This window comes from Brachyistius frenatus, unplaced genomic scaffold (assembly GCF_029030835.1).
Source record: "Brachyistius frenatus isolate BFR_SWC_R1_liver_20210118 unplaced genomic scaffold, ASM2903083v1 Contig_128, whole genome shotgun sequence".
Taxonomy (NCBI): Eukaryota; Metazoa; Chordata; class Actinopteri; family Embiotocidae; genus Brachyistius; species Brachyistius frenatus.
Genome location: NW_027210727.1, coordinates 1,025,941 through 1,038,662, shown reverse-complemented (window position 1 = coordinate 1,038,662; position 12,722 = coordinate 1,025,941). Strand labels below are relative to the sequence as shown.

At 40.7% G+C, this 12,722-nt stretch overlaps 1 protein-coding gene across 4 annotated transcripts in view; it reads right to left on the bottom strand.

Moving 5' to 3' along the window:
* The window catches only part of LOC138630099 (1-phosphatidylinositol 4,5-bisphosphate phosphodiesterase beta-1-like), a 116,428-nt gene that overhangs the window by 17,989 nt on the left and 85,717 nt on the right, over positions 1 to 12,722 (bottom strand). For 3 of the 4 annotated variants that reach the window (XM_069714216.1, XM_069714217.1, XM_069714218.1), the window contains exons 14-27: positions 9,795 to 9,969; positions 7,766 to 7,852; positions 7,244 to 7,314; positions 7,012 to 7,108; positions 6,607 to 6,691; positions 6,152 to 6,276; positions 5,858 to 6,012; positions 5,522 to 5,686; positions 5,249 to 5,348; positions 4,821 to 4,925; positions 4,606 to 4,721; positions 1,590 to 1,728; positions 914 to 967; positions 310 to 529 (exon numbers count right to left, since the gene is read on the bottom strand). In XM_069714216.1, coding sequence (XP_069570317.1) covers positions 310 to 529; positions 914 to 967; positions 1,590 to 1,728; positions 4,606 to 4,721; positions 4,821 to 4,925; positions 5,249 to 5,348; positions 5,522 to 5,686; positions 5,858 to 6,012; positions 6,152 to 6,276; positions 6,607 to 6,691; positions 7,012 to 7,108; positions 7,244 to 7,314; positions 7,766 to 7,852; positions 9,795 to 9,969 — 1,694 coding nt within the window. The remainder of the gene's footprint in view (positions 1 to 309; positions 530 to 913; positions 968 to 1,589; positions 1,729 to 4,605; positions 4,722 to 4,820; positions 4,926 to 5,248; positions 5,349 to 5,521; positions 5,687 to 5,857; positions 6,013 to 6,151; positions 6,277 to 6,606; positions 6,692 to 7,011; positions 7,109 to 7,243; positions 7,315 to 7,765; positions 7,853 to 9,794; positions 9,970 to 12,722) is intronic. The other variant, XM_069714219.1, reaches the window with a different exon arrangement.

Sequence of the window (12,722 nt, the reverse complement as noted above, 5' to 3'; positions counted from 1 at the left end):
GCAGCCCGTTGAATAGCTGACAGCTAAAATGCTTTCTGGTTCAATTAAGTGGTCACTTAGACCCAACATGATGGGTAAATAAGCTCCAGGTTGAAAAAATAATTAAAAGTTTCCTTTAAACATGACACTGTGTCTGTATTGATTGACTGGAAAAGTTTTTCTAAGTTGACGTGTTTTAAATTGGGATTTCCTTTGAGATAGAGAGAGCAAGAGATTGGAAAAAAAAAAGGGGAAAACTTTAAAAGAAAAAGTTGAAGACGGCACCCAAAACTAGGACAGTTTAAACAGTAGAAGAGGCGGGCTACCTACCTTTTCTTACCATCTCGTTTGTGGCTCTTCTGCACGGCGGAGCGCCGGCGCTGATGCTGGCTCTGGAGCTCCGATACACGAGCCGTGTGCTCCTTGATCAGCTCGCTGGTCTTGCGGTGGTGTTTCCGAACCAGCTCCTTCATCTCCTTGTACTGCTTCCTCTGCTCGCGAACAAAGCCCTTCTGCTGCTTCAACTCCTCCACTGTCTGAGCCTCCAGCTCTGCAGACAAGGGAGGGAGGACCAATGTGAGCAGGAGAAGGGGTCGTGTAATTTTTTTTTAATATGAATAACTACGTATATCTACTTTCTGGCAATTGCTACATTGATTTCTTAGGTTAATGAACGCTTCAATTATAGAGTGTCTTTCAAGCCTAACAGGATCAAAACCCCTGAAACTGAATATTCTCGCTAAGAGTTATGCTGAAAATCGTTCCCATGAGTACCATGTGCATGAACATCAAAATCAATTGGTCTTGGAGTCAAAAGGTCAAAAAAACACTTAAGTGATTTGAAATAAGGGAAGGAAAACAAATCCATAATATCAGTAACCACATTCAAACAAAAGAGGAAGTGATCACGGCGAGTCAGAGAATTTAACCTTACCAGTGAGGACACTCTGGATGATGTCCTCAGTCTTCACTGATGGTTTCAATGAGCCTGTTCCCCAAAATAAGTTCACAGGATGAGTTGTCAGTCAGATGTACAGGTCTGAAATACTTCTATTAATTTGTATTTCCAAAAAAAATAATATACTTTTAGATCTTGTTTTGCTCATTATGTTATTAAAGTATATATTATTATGTATTATATAAAATTTAAGTAGTTGAATATTTTCTTTTTTCAAAATTTAGAAGTAGATGAAAAAAATAATTGTATTGTGTTTCTCATCCATAACCTGGTACTGGTATGTCCATAAAACATTCGCAAATGAATACATTTATTTGATTAAAATGGAACAATTTATAAAAAAATAAATAAAAAAGAGTTGGAATATTAAGTAAACTGGATACCAACGGTAATGTAAATGTCAAATCATTTATTATATACTTAAAAAGTAATTTTAGTAAGTAAAAAAACGTAATGCACATCATGGAATAAAGGCATACAGTATATTCATGTAGGAGATTATAATGCATGTTTAACAAGATATTTTAATTAAAATAGTTCTCTCAAATTACTGTAAGATGTGACATAATAATGTAATGTAACATGAGAAAATTAATGAACAATTTTCAGTGCATCTTCAATACCATACAAGACTGGTAAACTGATTGTGCACCTGCAGACTGAGGCTGGTGGCCGACCAGTGAAGGGGGTTTCGGAGCAATGATGGGTGTGTGGCTCAGACCGTTTTCCGCGGGCAACGTTACCCTGTGGTCCACCTTAGATTCTGAGGGGGCATCACTTCCTGCCTCCACCTGTCCGTCACAAGAAAGATCCAACATTTAGATCAATCTCATTGGAAGTCAACACAAAGGATAGACTCAGCCTACAACCCTGCAGAGCCATTTAGTGAAGAACAACATACAAAACTAAATGAGAACCATCATTTATCTTACCAATCAACACACTCAATTTCATATGTTTTAGCTTCATTAATATTTGGTGCAGTAAAATGGAAAGCAGCCTAACACCTCATCAGTATAAACACCTTCTACATATAAAAAGTTTTGCTTTCTTTAAAAAAAAAATTAAAAAAATTTTTTTTAGATCGCTGACAATCTCCTTCCCTCTGTTTCCTGGACTCACTTGTTGTACTTGTGTCCTGCAGGATAATTTGTAGACATAGCTTTGGTAACCCACTCTCATCATGGCTCCCTTCTGCCGAGGCTCAGCAGATCCTAATTTCTCGTTTGCTCGCCCGAATCTCCAACTATATGCTCTTATCTCCGAAAGGTTAATGCAATTTAAAATAATCTCCGCTCTGGTCAGGCTAGCCAGATCTTTCCCTTTTATTTCCCTGCTCTCTACTTTTATCTCTCCCCGTGCTATGCGCTGCCTTTTCTACGCTCTGCCTCCTGTTAGGTCACTGTTGCCATGGTCACGGCATGAAGGCTGTGTCGGCCATCCTCGTGGGTAATCATATCAGCTGCCATAACAGATAAAAGAAGCCCCTCAGGAGCCACCCTTTTTCCCATGGTCCTTTCCTAATAACCCCGGATAACCCCGTCCTGCCTCGCCTCTCGTCCGAAATGCATCCTCAATTCAATCTTCGAAATTATTGTCACATCTCTCCTCAGATATTACACTTTTTGCCTGCTCCCCGTTGCATTGCACCTGCAGTAATCCTTGGCCACTTGTCTCCATCAGGTCTTTTTAAACTAATTAAAACCATTCATCAAGATTGCAGCTATGTTACCCTCAATGCCCTAATTACAAGTTTCAGTAAAATCTGTCCTCCTGCTATTGTTGTATTGTTGATGGCCGTTAGTGTGAGACGTTCACAGGACAATCTTTCCTTGGATGTCTCTTGGAACAAAGCAGAAGGTCACATCCTCTGAAGCAGCCGTGACAAATTCTCTGAACTGCTTTGCATTTAGGTTATGTTCAAACTAAGTCCTGTCCCAAGCTTAAAGGTCACTGCCAACCCTAGTTTGGATACAAGCTGTTATGTCTTATATTCTGTATAGTGACTCACATCAGGTCAGTAAGTCAGTATGTGCTTTAAATATGAGAAATATTTTAGAGGTTGTTAATGCCTGGGACAGACAGGGCTGAAGTTAAAGGTTTCCTCTGTGGAGTGTTTCTGCAAACAAGGTCCTGCTTCCATTCACTGTTTCTCACCAAACTGCATTTTGTTTATCACTGAGGCCTCATTAACGAATGCATGTCCTTCCTCATAAGACAATTGTAATTATTAGAATAATGTGAAAACCTGCCCCATTTAATCTTCTGCTTTCTTGTCTTAATTGGTTCACTGCCAGTGATGGGAAGTTACTAAGTACATTTACAAGTACTATACTTAAGTACAATTTTGAGGTACTTGTATTTTAATCAAGCATTTCCATTTTATTCTACTTTATACTCCCACTCCACTATATCAGAAATAAATATTGTACTTTCTACTTTTATATATGTCTGACAGCATTAGTTCCTTTTCTGATTAAGATTTGAAACAATGGACAATATAACAAGCTTTTAAAATACAACAGTGGTTTCAAAGCTTTTCGCTTCATCACCTGACGACCCCTCAGATTTATCTGCTGTCCCCGGATATAGAATTGGATATAAAGTAGTTCAAGTAGCTCCGCCTGGAGCAACTACAGCAGTAATGTACTTCAGTAGGATGTTTTATGCGTGACTTTTACTTGTAATGAAATATTTTTACACTGCTGTATTAGGATGTGAATACTTCTTCCAGTGCTGTACACCACCACCAATAGTTAATCAGTAGTTGGTTGTGTGAACTCATCAGCAGGACTGTATATTACATCAGTCTCAAGCACATATGCATCCTAGTGGGCAAACATGAGATGCAAACAAAACGTTAAAATATTGCTCCATAGTAGTCAAAAGAATTACATTCAGCTCAAATAGTGGTTACAGTAATGAAGAGGATGGTCATGGAATTTTGGTTTGGTTTGTCAACTTCAAAGCAGTTTGTGAACATTTTTTGAATGGGTAATGACACTTTTAATGTGGTCGGAGAAATATTTCAGTCAGACATCTAAAGTAAACACAGTTACAGAGATAAATGGAGATATATGCACTACTGATTTTTGACATCTAATGTTAGCCGCGCTTAAATCACAGTGACAGACCTTCCATCAGAAAAAAACCTACTATGACAGCCTGCAGTTAAGACTCTGGATGAGGCGTTATGAAATGCAGCAACAGTCCTGCTACAGCTGCAGCTGCAGAGCAGTTTATCATTGGGGTGACTGGGAATAGAAAACGGACCAAAGTCTGTTGATAATATCTGTGATAGAAACAAGCAGCGATTCATAATCAGTTCTTTCCCTACAGAAGCGCTGGTAAATGGCTGTGGGTTTTAAAGTACTTATGGTGACATTAAAAACCTCCTCATGCTGCTTTTCTTCTAAACTGTATCTAAATAGAGTTTTTCTGACATGAAACTCTGCTTTCTACATCTTCTAATTCTCCTTACTATATCTTTTGATTTAAGGACCACATAGTTCCTCACAATGAGGAGAGTAGCCAGCTGGCCGGAGGACCGCTCATCTGAATCAGCAGCTGATCTGTGGCAGAAGCCACAAAGCTTTCTGCACATAAACACAAACACGACTGAGCAGACACACACATGCAGGAGGACCTGTGTGTAAACATTCACACACCTCTTTATCACCCTCCTCTTCTCCTCCCTCCTCCAAAGTAAGAGCAGCAAGCTGATTGGCTCTCTGCTCCATCAGGTTGACATAGCGGATGGGATTGGACAAGGCTTCAATGACATCTGAGGAGCAGGAAGGAAACAGGGAGGTTTTTTTCTTCTTCTGTAACTGATCATAGAACAGAAACCTCATGAACTATTAGATATGTTCACCTGACTTACCTGCAAATGTGTCTGGGACGTAATCCTTCACCTCAACGTACACAAACAGAGCAGGTAACATCAGGGACTGGTTCTTCTCATTCCTTAGACTGATGAAGTGATAGCCTGCAGGGTTTTAGTCAGATTTAAAGTCCATCAGTTCAGAAACAACAATTCAGAAGATCCAACTTCAAACCGAAGCATCCAGCTAGTTGAACACAATTTAGAGAACAACCACAGCTCGAGCAAAAATGTACAAAAATCTTACATGGAATGGCTTTAGGCCTGTCTCTGCCTTTCTTTTCTATTATTTAATGTTTTAATGCTTTTGATGCACGAGCTAATAAACATTTGCTTTTAAATATGTTATCTCTTTTTTGTCTAAGAAGAGTGGAACAATCATTGACCAGTGTTTGAAATGATGGTGGATAAATACAAAACTTTATCACCTGGACGGATGGCTGACACAGGGATTATGCGGTGACCGATGAACTTTCCTCCTTCTTCAAACACTGCTATCCTCAATGAAGCAAGTGTGGGCAGGACAACCTAATGAGAACAGTATAAACAGGCATAAAATGCACTCATCATTACACGTCATTCACGAGTGCATTTGCATCACATACTTTAGACCACAAAAAAATAGAGCCCCTAAAAGAACTGATGAGAACTGGAGTGAAATTCATCAATCGAACTCGTATGAATGTAAATTGAAAACTCACCTTCTTGAAAACAATGGCCTCCTCTTCCCAGACAGGGTTGATGGCGTTGCTCTGAGACGTCTTGGTCTTGAAAGCTTTCCTCTTTGTGTCCACTGGTAAACCGAACATATCAATCTCCACATACGTGCCCACTTTCTTATCTGACAGGAACTGGCCAGAGATGATCTGGAGGGAAAGTAGCATGAAAGAAAAAGCAGTAGAGAGAGAAATGTAATCAAACACAGACAGAGCTTCACAAGCAAGAAAAGACCAACGCAAACACACACACACACACACACACACACACACACACACACACACACACACACACACACACACACACACACACACACACACCTTAACAGACAGTGTGTTGGCTACTATCCCATCCACTGTGCTCTCAGTAAATGGGTCAAAGTGCTTATCATGCCGTCTCATAAACTCTGGTTTCAGTCTGAAGCCACATTTCCCGTTGTACTCGTACATGCCCAGGTTCAGCTGCATTGATAAATCTGTGGGGTGAAGACAGAAGGACAAGAACGCATTTACATGTGTAACAACACACACACAAAATACGAACAAACAAGAAACTTATCATTTCCTCAAGTGGTAAAGAACATCATATTTATCCAGAGAGATGTCCTCCCTCACCGATGGTCTGGAAGTTGAGCGCTACCAGCTGACAGCCGGCGTTCCAGAAGAGCTGAGGGTTGTAGTTGGATGAATCCACTCGAGTGCCTTTTGGGTAGATCCTGCTCAGCTGCAGCTTGTTGTATCTGAACAGAGTTTGTTAAGGACAAAGCTGCTCGGACTGCATAAGAAAACACAACTTGATGCAAGTAACATTAATCCAACTACAAAGTAAGAATTACTGACCTCATATTATCTGTACATTATCTTATTATTACTTTTATTGAACGAGATGAGGCGCTGAAGTAAAGTGATGAAAACAGACAACCAGAAAGAGTCTAATTAGCTCCTGTTTATCAAGTCATTACCACGAGGAGTAAATATGAGGTGGAAGAACAGCAACTACATGAATGCAGATTAAATTCAAACATCGTGCGGCATGTTAAATAGTATAAAACACGGCATCAGAAGGATACTCCACAAACTCTACAGGAGATTTGGTCAGCTGCTCCAAAGCTTTGGTCTCTACGAACGATGACATCTGGTAGCTGCGACTGATCTCTGTGGGTGGAGGTGGGGAAATATTGATCAGAGACGTTTAATGGTTATTAAGTAGATTCAAGAAATCAAGGGCTAAATGTTTTTCTTGATCAACAGATAGATTATATAGCAGTATAATAGGTAGCTGATTGACAATGGTGCTCTATCAAAAACTATATTCTTCCTTTAGATGTTGACACCAGCCATTTGGAAACATGTTATTTGGCAAACAAATGTCTTAAAATGACTTATGCTTTAAGTCTATGGGATTTTTTTTTTTTAAGGGATTGATATCTCTATTTATTGTTGTACAAACATAAATGTTCACAGGTTTTATGTACTTTTAGCAGCCTCGAAGCTGTTAAACTTGACAGGTTGGATGTAGATGACCAGGTTGGACATTTCCTCCGTGGCAAACGCCTCGCTGCCTGCTGTGCCCTGTACATTTAAAGACACATACCAAAAATGATCAAAGACGAAAGGACAGCCCCAGCACGTGGCATACAAATAATACACTGGACAGTCAGGGTCTGTTATTAACAGCATTTGACTCGTCACTTGCAAAATACGCACCTCATCCATTGATCCTTTTTTACAGTCGTCATCGTCATCATCTTCATCTTCGCTTTCAGCCTCCACCTCACCTAAAACAGGAGTCACAGATTACATTAAAGATAAATATAATAGGTAAAGATGAATTGTATGCACATGTAATTGACATTTCCACTAACTCTATGAAAATGTCAGACAGACTGGTTTGAAAGTAGACAGCCTTTAAATATATCTTTATCTAGAATCACATTACATTCAAAGCAGCAACACAAACAAGGCTCACACTGACAGGTTCCGACTCGAGGAGCTCGTGGATGGAGGAAATTAATTTTGATATTGTTTTGGTTGAGCTGACCGAGCCTCAGCACCTACAGTACATAATGAGAGCTCTGCTTAAGATTTCCCAGCGAATCTGAGGTCACGCTGACAGAGGAAATTAATTTTAACAGGGTAATGGTCGGACTGACCTACAGCTTCTGCGCCGGCCTAATCAGGGCTCCACTAAAGATCTGAGTCAAAGGTCATGTACTATGTATAACTCACCAATAGACTTCCTGCCCTGTGGTCTGAGGCTAAGTTCAGCTACCTCAGAGGGCTGCGAGGAATCTGCCATCTCCTCTTTGGTCGAACCTGTGAGGAAAAAAAAAAAGAGATCACTTTTGAATACTTTTGAACCTTTTTAAACCGAGAAACCTAAATTTACTAAATGTTTGCGTATGTAAAATCACGTGCAAACTTCACATCACCTGCAAAAAAAATGTCCGAGGTGATCCACTAACGTTGTGCAGTGAGGATTGCGTCTTTCATATGTGCAATGTAATATTGGGCGTTTCTACTTGAACTTGCAAAATACTGGGAGGGGAAATGCAAATACATAAATTTAGCACCTGCAACTATATTTACTAAACCTGAAAGTAGAAATAGGAGAAGTGATTGTTGTGTATTTTAGTACGACTGAAGGGAACGTATTAATCAGGAGCGCAAATCTGGAGAGATGGCTGCTCTTATTGTGGTGAGAAGGAGACGCAGAGAAAGCAAAGAATATGTAGAGAACGTGGTTTTACAACTGTAAACATTTCTGAGATGTCAGAGGAAAAAATTATTAGACATCTCTTCTTTCAAGCGATGACATTTCTGAGTTATTGAATGAACTGAATGATGATTGACAGCCATCAACAAGGAGGAGCCACGAAATACCAGCAATTAAAACAGTTCTTACGACTCAGCATTTTCCTGCCTCTAGGTCGTTCCAGCGTATCGCTGCTTGGATGTTCCACACAGTCCTGCTAGTCAGGTGTGCTGTCACAGGTCCTGAATGTGTCCCGCAGAATTCACAGGTAGCTTCATAAGGTTCCCGAGCACTCGCGAGGAACTGAATGAAAAGTCACCTGCTCATCAAAGAAAGAACAGGCTCTGCTGATCGGTGTTTGTCAGAGGATCTCATCCACCGTCCCTCCTGTTTTATTTGCCGACATTTTATTATATGCCGTTTTTGTTATTTTTCGCCTAATATCTTGCCATCTTCTGATAATTTCATCTATGATCTTTTTGTTATTCCCTCGGCATTGACTTCCTCGCTGATAATCTCCTATAAAGCGTTTTGTTCTGGTTATATTAACAGGCTATTTATTCATTTCAATGGGATCAGATTTTCTTTTTCTTTTGAGTTTATTCTGTTAGAACGGCTGGAATCACTTTAACACGTGAAAATACCTCATTTAAATACAGCGATTTGCACCTGATATCAAAGACGCAATTACTCTTAGTAAATCACCGGCAAAACGGGTGCAAAATAAATGTGCAAACTTTTGGAATAAACACGCAATTTAGTACCCTTTGTTTGAGATTTTAGTAAATCAGGCCCTATATTGTTATTAATGAGTCTGACACCTGTACTGCTTATTTCCTTCCACCAGGGGGCAGTGTGTGTTCGTGTAAGAATGAAGCTTGGCGCTCAGCAATCAGGGCAAACTAAAGGTGATGGATTGCGAGGTCTATTGTACCCGAATGGTACACTGAACATACAAACACAGAGAAACACAGAAAGTAAGCACTGAGGGATGCGCGCGCGCGCGCACACACACACACACACACACGCACACGCGCGCACACACACGTGCACACACACACGCACACACACACACATTAAACAACATACGTGAAGTGTCGGAAGAGAAAAAACTAAAGCTAAAGGCAACAGCTGTAAAAATATAAAAATGGACATCGGACATTATGTACACAGCTGCATGCGCACACACTCTGACACACTTGACAGCTATGACCAGCCAGTGTTTAAGATGCCTCAGTGACAAGCAGTGTATATGCATGACAGAGAGTGTATGCAACAGCCAATAATACCTCCAGCTGATGGAGAGGGCCATGAAAATGATGAATGATAAACAACAGCACAGTTTCGCTCCAGGGATTCAGTCACTGGGCGGCAAAGAGGTCTGGGTCCGCAGCACACAGTGGACCCAGACGGTTGGGCTACATTTTGCAAAATCTGCAACATCATAACGCAACGGTCCCAGTGTTGATGGCTGTATTAGCGGGATGTCTGCTTGCGCCTCACCTGCGCTCGGGGAGGAGGGCTCACACACGCTGGAGGAATCGCTGTAGGTGTTGGACACTTGCTCTGAGAGCTTTTTCTTGGTGCTTCCGTCCATCTTGTGGTGCTTCTTCTTGTTCTTCACCAAGATCTTCCCCATCAGGTCCATCGGGCTGGGTAGCGGCACACCAGACTCCAGCTGGAACGAGAGAAGAAGGGAACAGATACAGAGAGGTCATCAAATCAGAAAAAGGTAATGGAAATTGAGAAAGAAAAAGGTGTGGAAGAATTTTTTTATATTTTTGTAGAATAATATAACACTTGAATGTTAACTCTGTTGGATGATGGGGCACTGTAAAGAATTTTTCTGACAAAAACAATGAAAACAGTATATACATTGCAGCTGTTATGTTCCTAAATGTTGAAGTATGGCTGGAGATTTCTACATTACAGTCAGAGTTTACCCCACTTTCGACAAATTAGCCAATTGCAGGGGGGAAAAAAAATACTGAAGTTGTTTACTGGAGTGTGTAAAATGTAAATTCGTGGCTATTATGCCATTCAAAGGAATGGCAGATTCTGCTGAGTAGAGCCGGTTTAGTGACCATGAGTATCAACACCGAGCATTACAAACTCTGTTGATGTAATAGCTCAAAAGTTTACACTTTCAACACCTAAATCAGCCTCCTGAGGGGGAAACCGAGTGTTAAACACAAACACTCACTCTCCCAAGGGAGCTGGCCAGAAGTAGGCAGATCTCTGATTTATTTATGGGGTACACTGCTGTTGGATCACTGTGTTTAGGGTGATTAATAATTCATTATGGAGATAGTCAGCAGCGATGTTAAATACACACACACGTAGAGTACAAGCACAGCTGCAGTGTTTATAACTTATCAGCAATAAACATAACCTCACTTAAAACATTTCTTCATTTCACTCAAGTTCTCTCAAAAGTGGGAAAAAAAACAGCGATTCATCAACTCAAGCCAAGATCTCCCATCCAATAATCTGTTTTCCCAGACGCTCCACACATCCATCCAAACTGTTCAACTGATGTTGTTGGGAAGTGATAAAATACAGATTAGACGTCCTGTTTGCATTGGCTTCGCTCAAATAGTTCCACAGGAAGTGATTTGTGATCTTGACTTCACCCAAATGCATCACACAAAATCTATTGAATTGCTACAAGTTAAATGCCCCCCACTTTCGAGCCCTGTTGTCTGACCAGTGTTGGGATGTAACTACATTTCCTAAACTAGCCTACTTAAGAAGCTTATATCGTGACTCATATTTCAAATTTGGATTTTACAAACTTAACAGTACATCAGAATGCCTTAGTCATTATGATTCCCTAATGATATAATAATATGAGACTCACAGGAGACAGTTTCTGCAACGTTTTTCTATGATACTCAAAGTACTTTCTCCCATAATACTTTTTTACTGAATGAATGCAGGACTTGTTCTTGTAAACAAGCATTTTTTTTTTACCCTGGTGTGTAGTCAGTCTGATTGTTTCTAATCTCTTCCTTTATTTAACTTTGAAAATGTGAAAGATCCTTGCATAATTCTCCAATGTCAAGCATATTTGAGAGAAGAAGAGACAGACCTTTCCTGCAGGAAGTATTGCCTGTTAATATCCTTATCTTTATAACTGTATGCAGAAAGAATAGAAGTAGAAGACCCGGAGGGATGGAGCAAGGTCTATGATGGAGTTATTAACTTTATGATTCAAGGTATATCATTTTCAATTTGTGGATTATTGTTGTTAGTCCCCAGCAGCTATTTCCTCTTGAGCCCACATTACTCTCAATCCCGCCTGCCTTTCTGTGTGCGAGCACATCTCGCCTTGCCAATTCGGGTCCGTCTGCTGCTTAGCTAAGCCTCAACAAGATTAAACAAACTGCAAGACAAATACTCGTATTTCTTAAAATATTCAATATTCAGCAGTTACAATGAAAATATGCTGGCATCACCAGCACAATGAATGAAGTAGTTTTAGCTAATTCTTATGGAAGGATGACTGTTCTCAGTTTAATGGGGAAAAAAACACAAAAACAAAACATCAGTAGTCCCTATTGTTCAAGACGAGTGACAGTTTTGCAGAGTGCAGACGCAGGAGAAGCTCAAGTTTCTAAGAAAGCTGTAATCCTCTTTATTCTCACCCTAGGCTGAGCTGGAACCAATCTAGCTATATTACCCTATCTGCCCCTATGGAGCTGATATCCCATCCGATACGCTGTATACACCGCCGTCCAGAAGGGAGTGATTGTCATTGCTCTCACCTTTTCTCAGTTATTACATGCTCAGTGGTAGAAATCTCATTCCTCAATGGCACTTTCTCGTTCCGTGTCTCTAAGTTCTACGCTGGTGTCTGTCTCCCCGTATCTCTGCCTCCCTTCTCCTTCCCTCTGCCACTCCATTCAAAAGACTTTTCCCTCGTAATACTTCAATGTCAAATCCAGTCAGAAGCTGTAATTCTCAGCGGGCTGTGTCTTTGGCAGGCAGCGGTGCTGGAGGAGCTCCCTGCGTGTGTGAGATAATGCTGCATCTAACTGCTGGGAACTTCAGTTACTTTGTAGCGTTAAACCAACAGGGACAACCACATCCCTGGTGAATAACACTAGAGGAACAAGTGGGAGGTTAAAGTACATATATGTGCAGAATTGTTTTTTGCACCAGACACAGTGAGAGATGTGTGTGTGTGTGTGTGTGTGTGTGTGTGTGTGTGTGTGTGTGTGTGTGTGTGTGTGTGTGTGTGTGTGTGTGTGTGTGTGTGTGTGTGTGTGTGTGTGTGTGTTTGAGACAAGTGTCGACATTTGCTTCACGCAAGTGCCTGCGTCATTACACACAAAGACGCCTTTCGGGGAAAAAAAAGAGAAGTTTAGCTACAAAGGGACAAAGCAAGCTTTTGACTGGTAGCCATGGCAACAGAGGAAAGGCAGATGA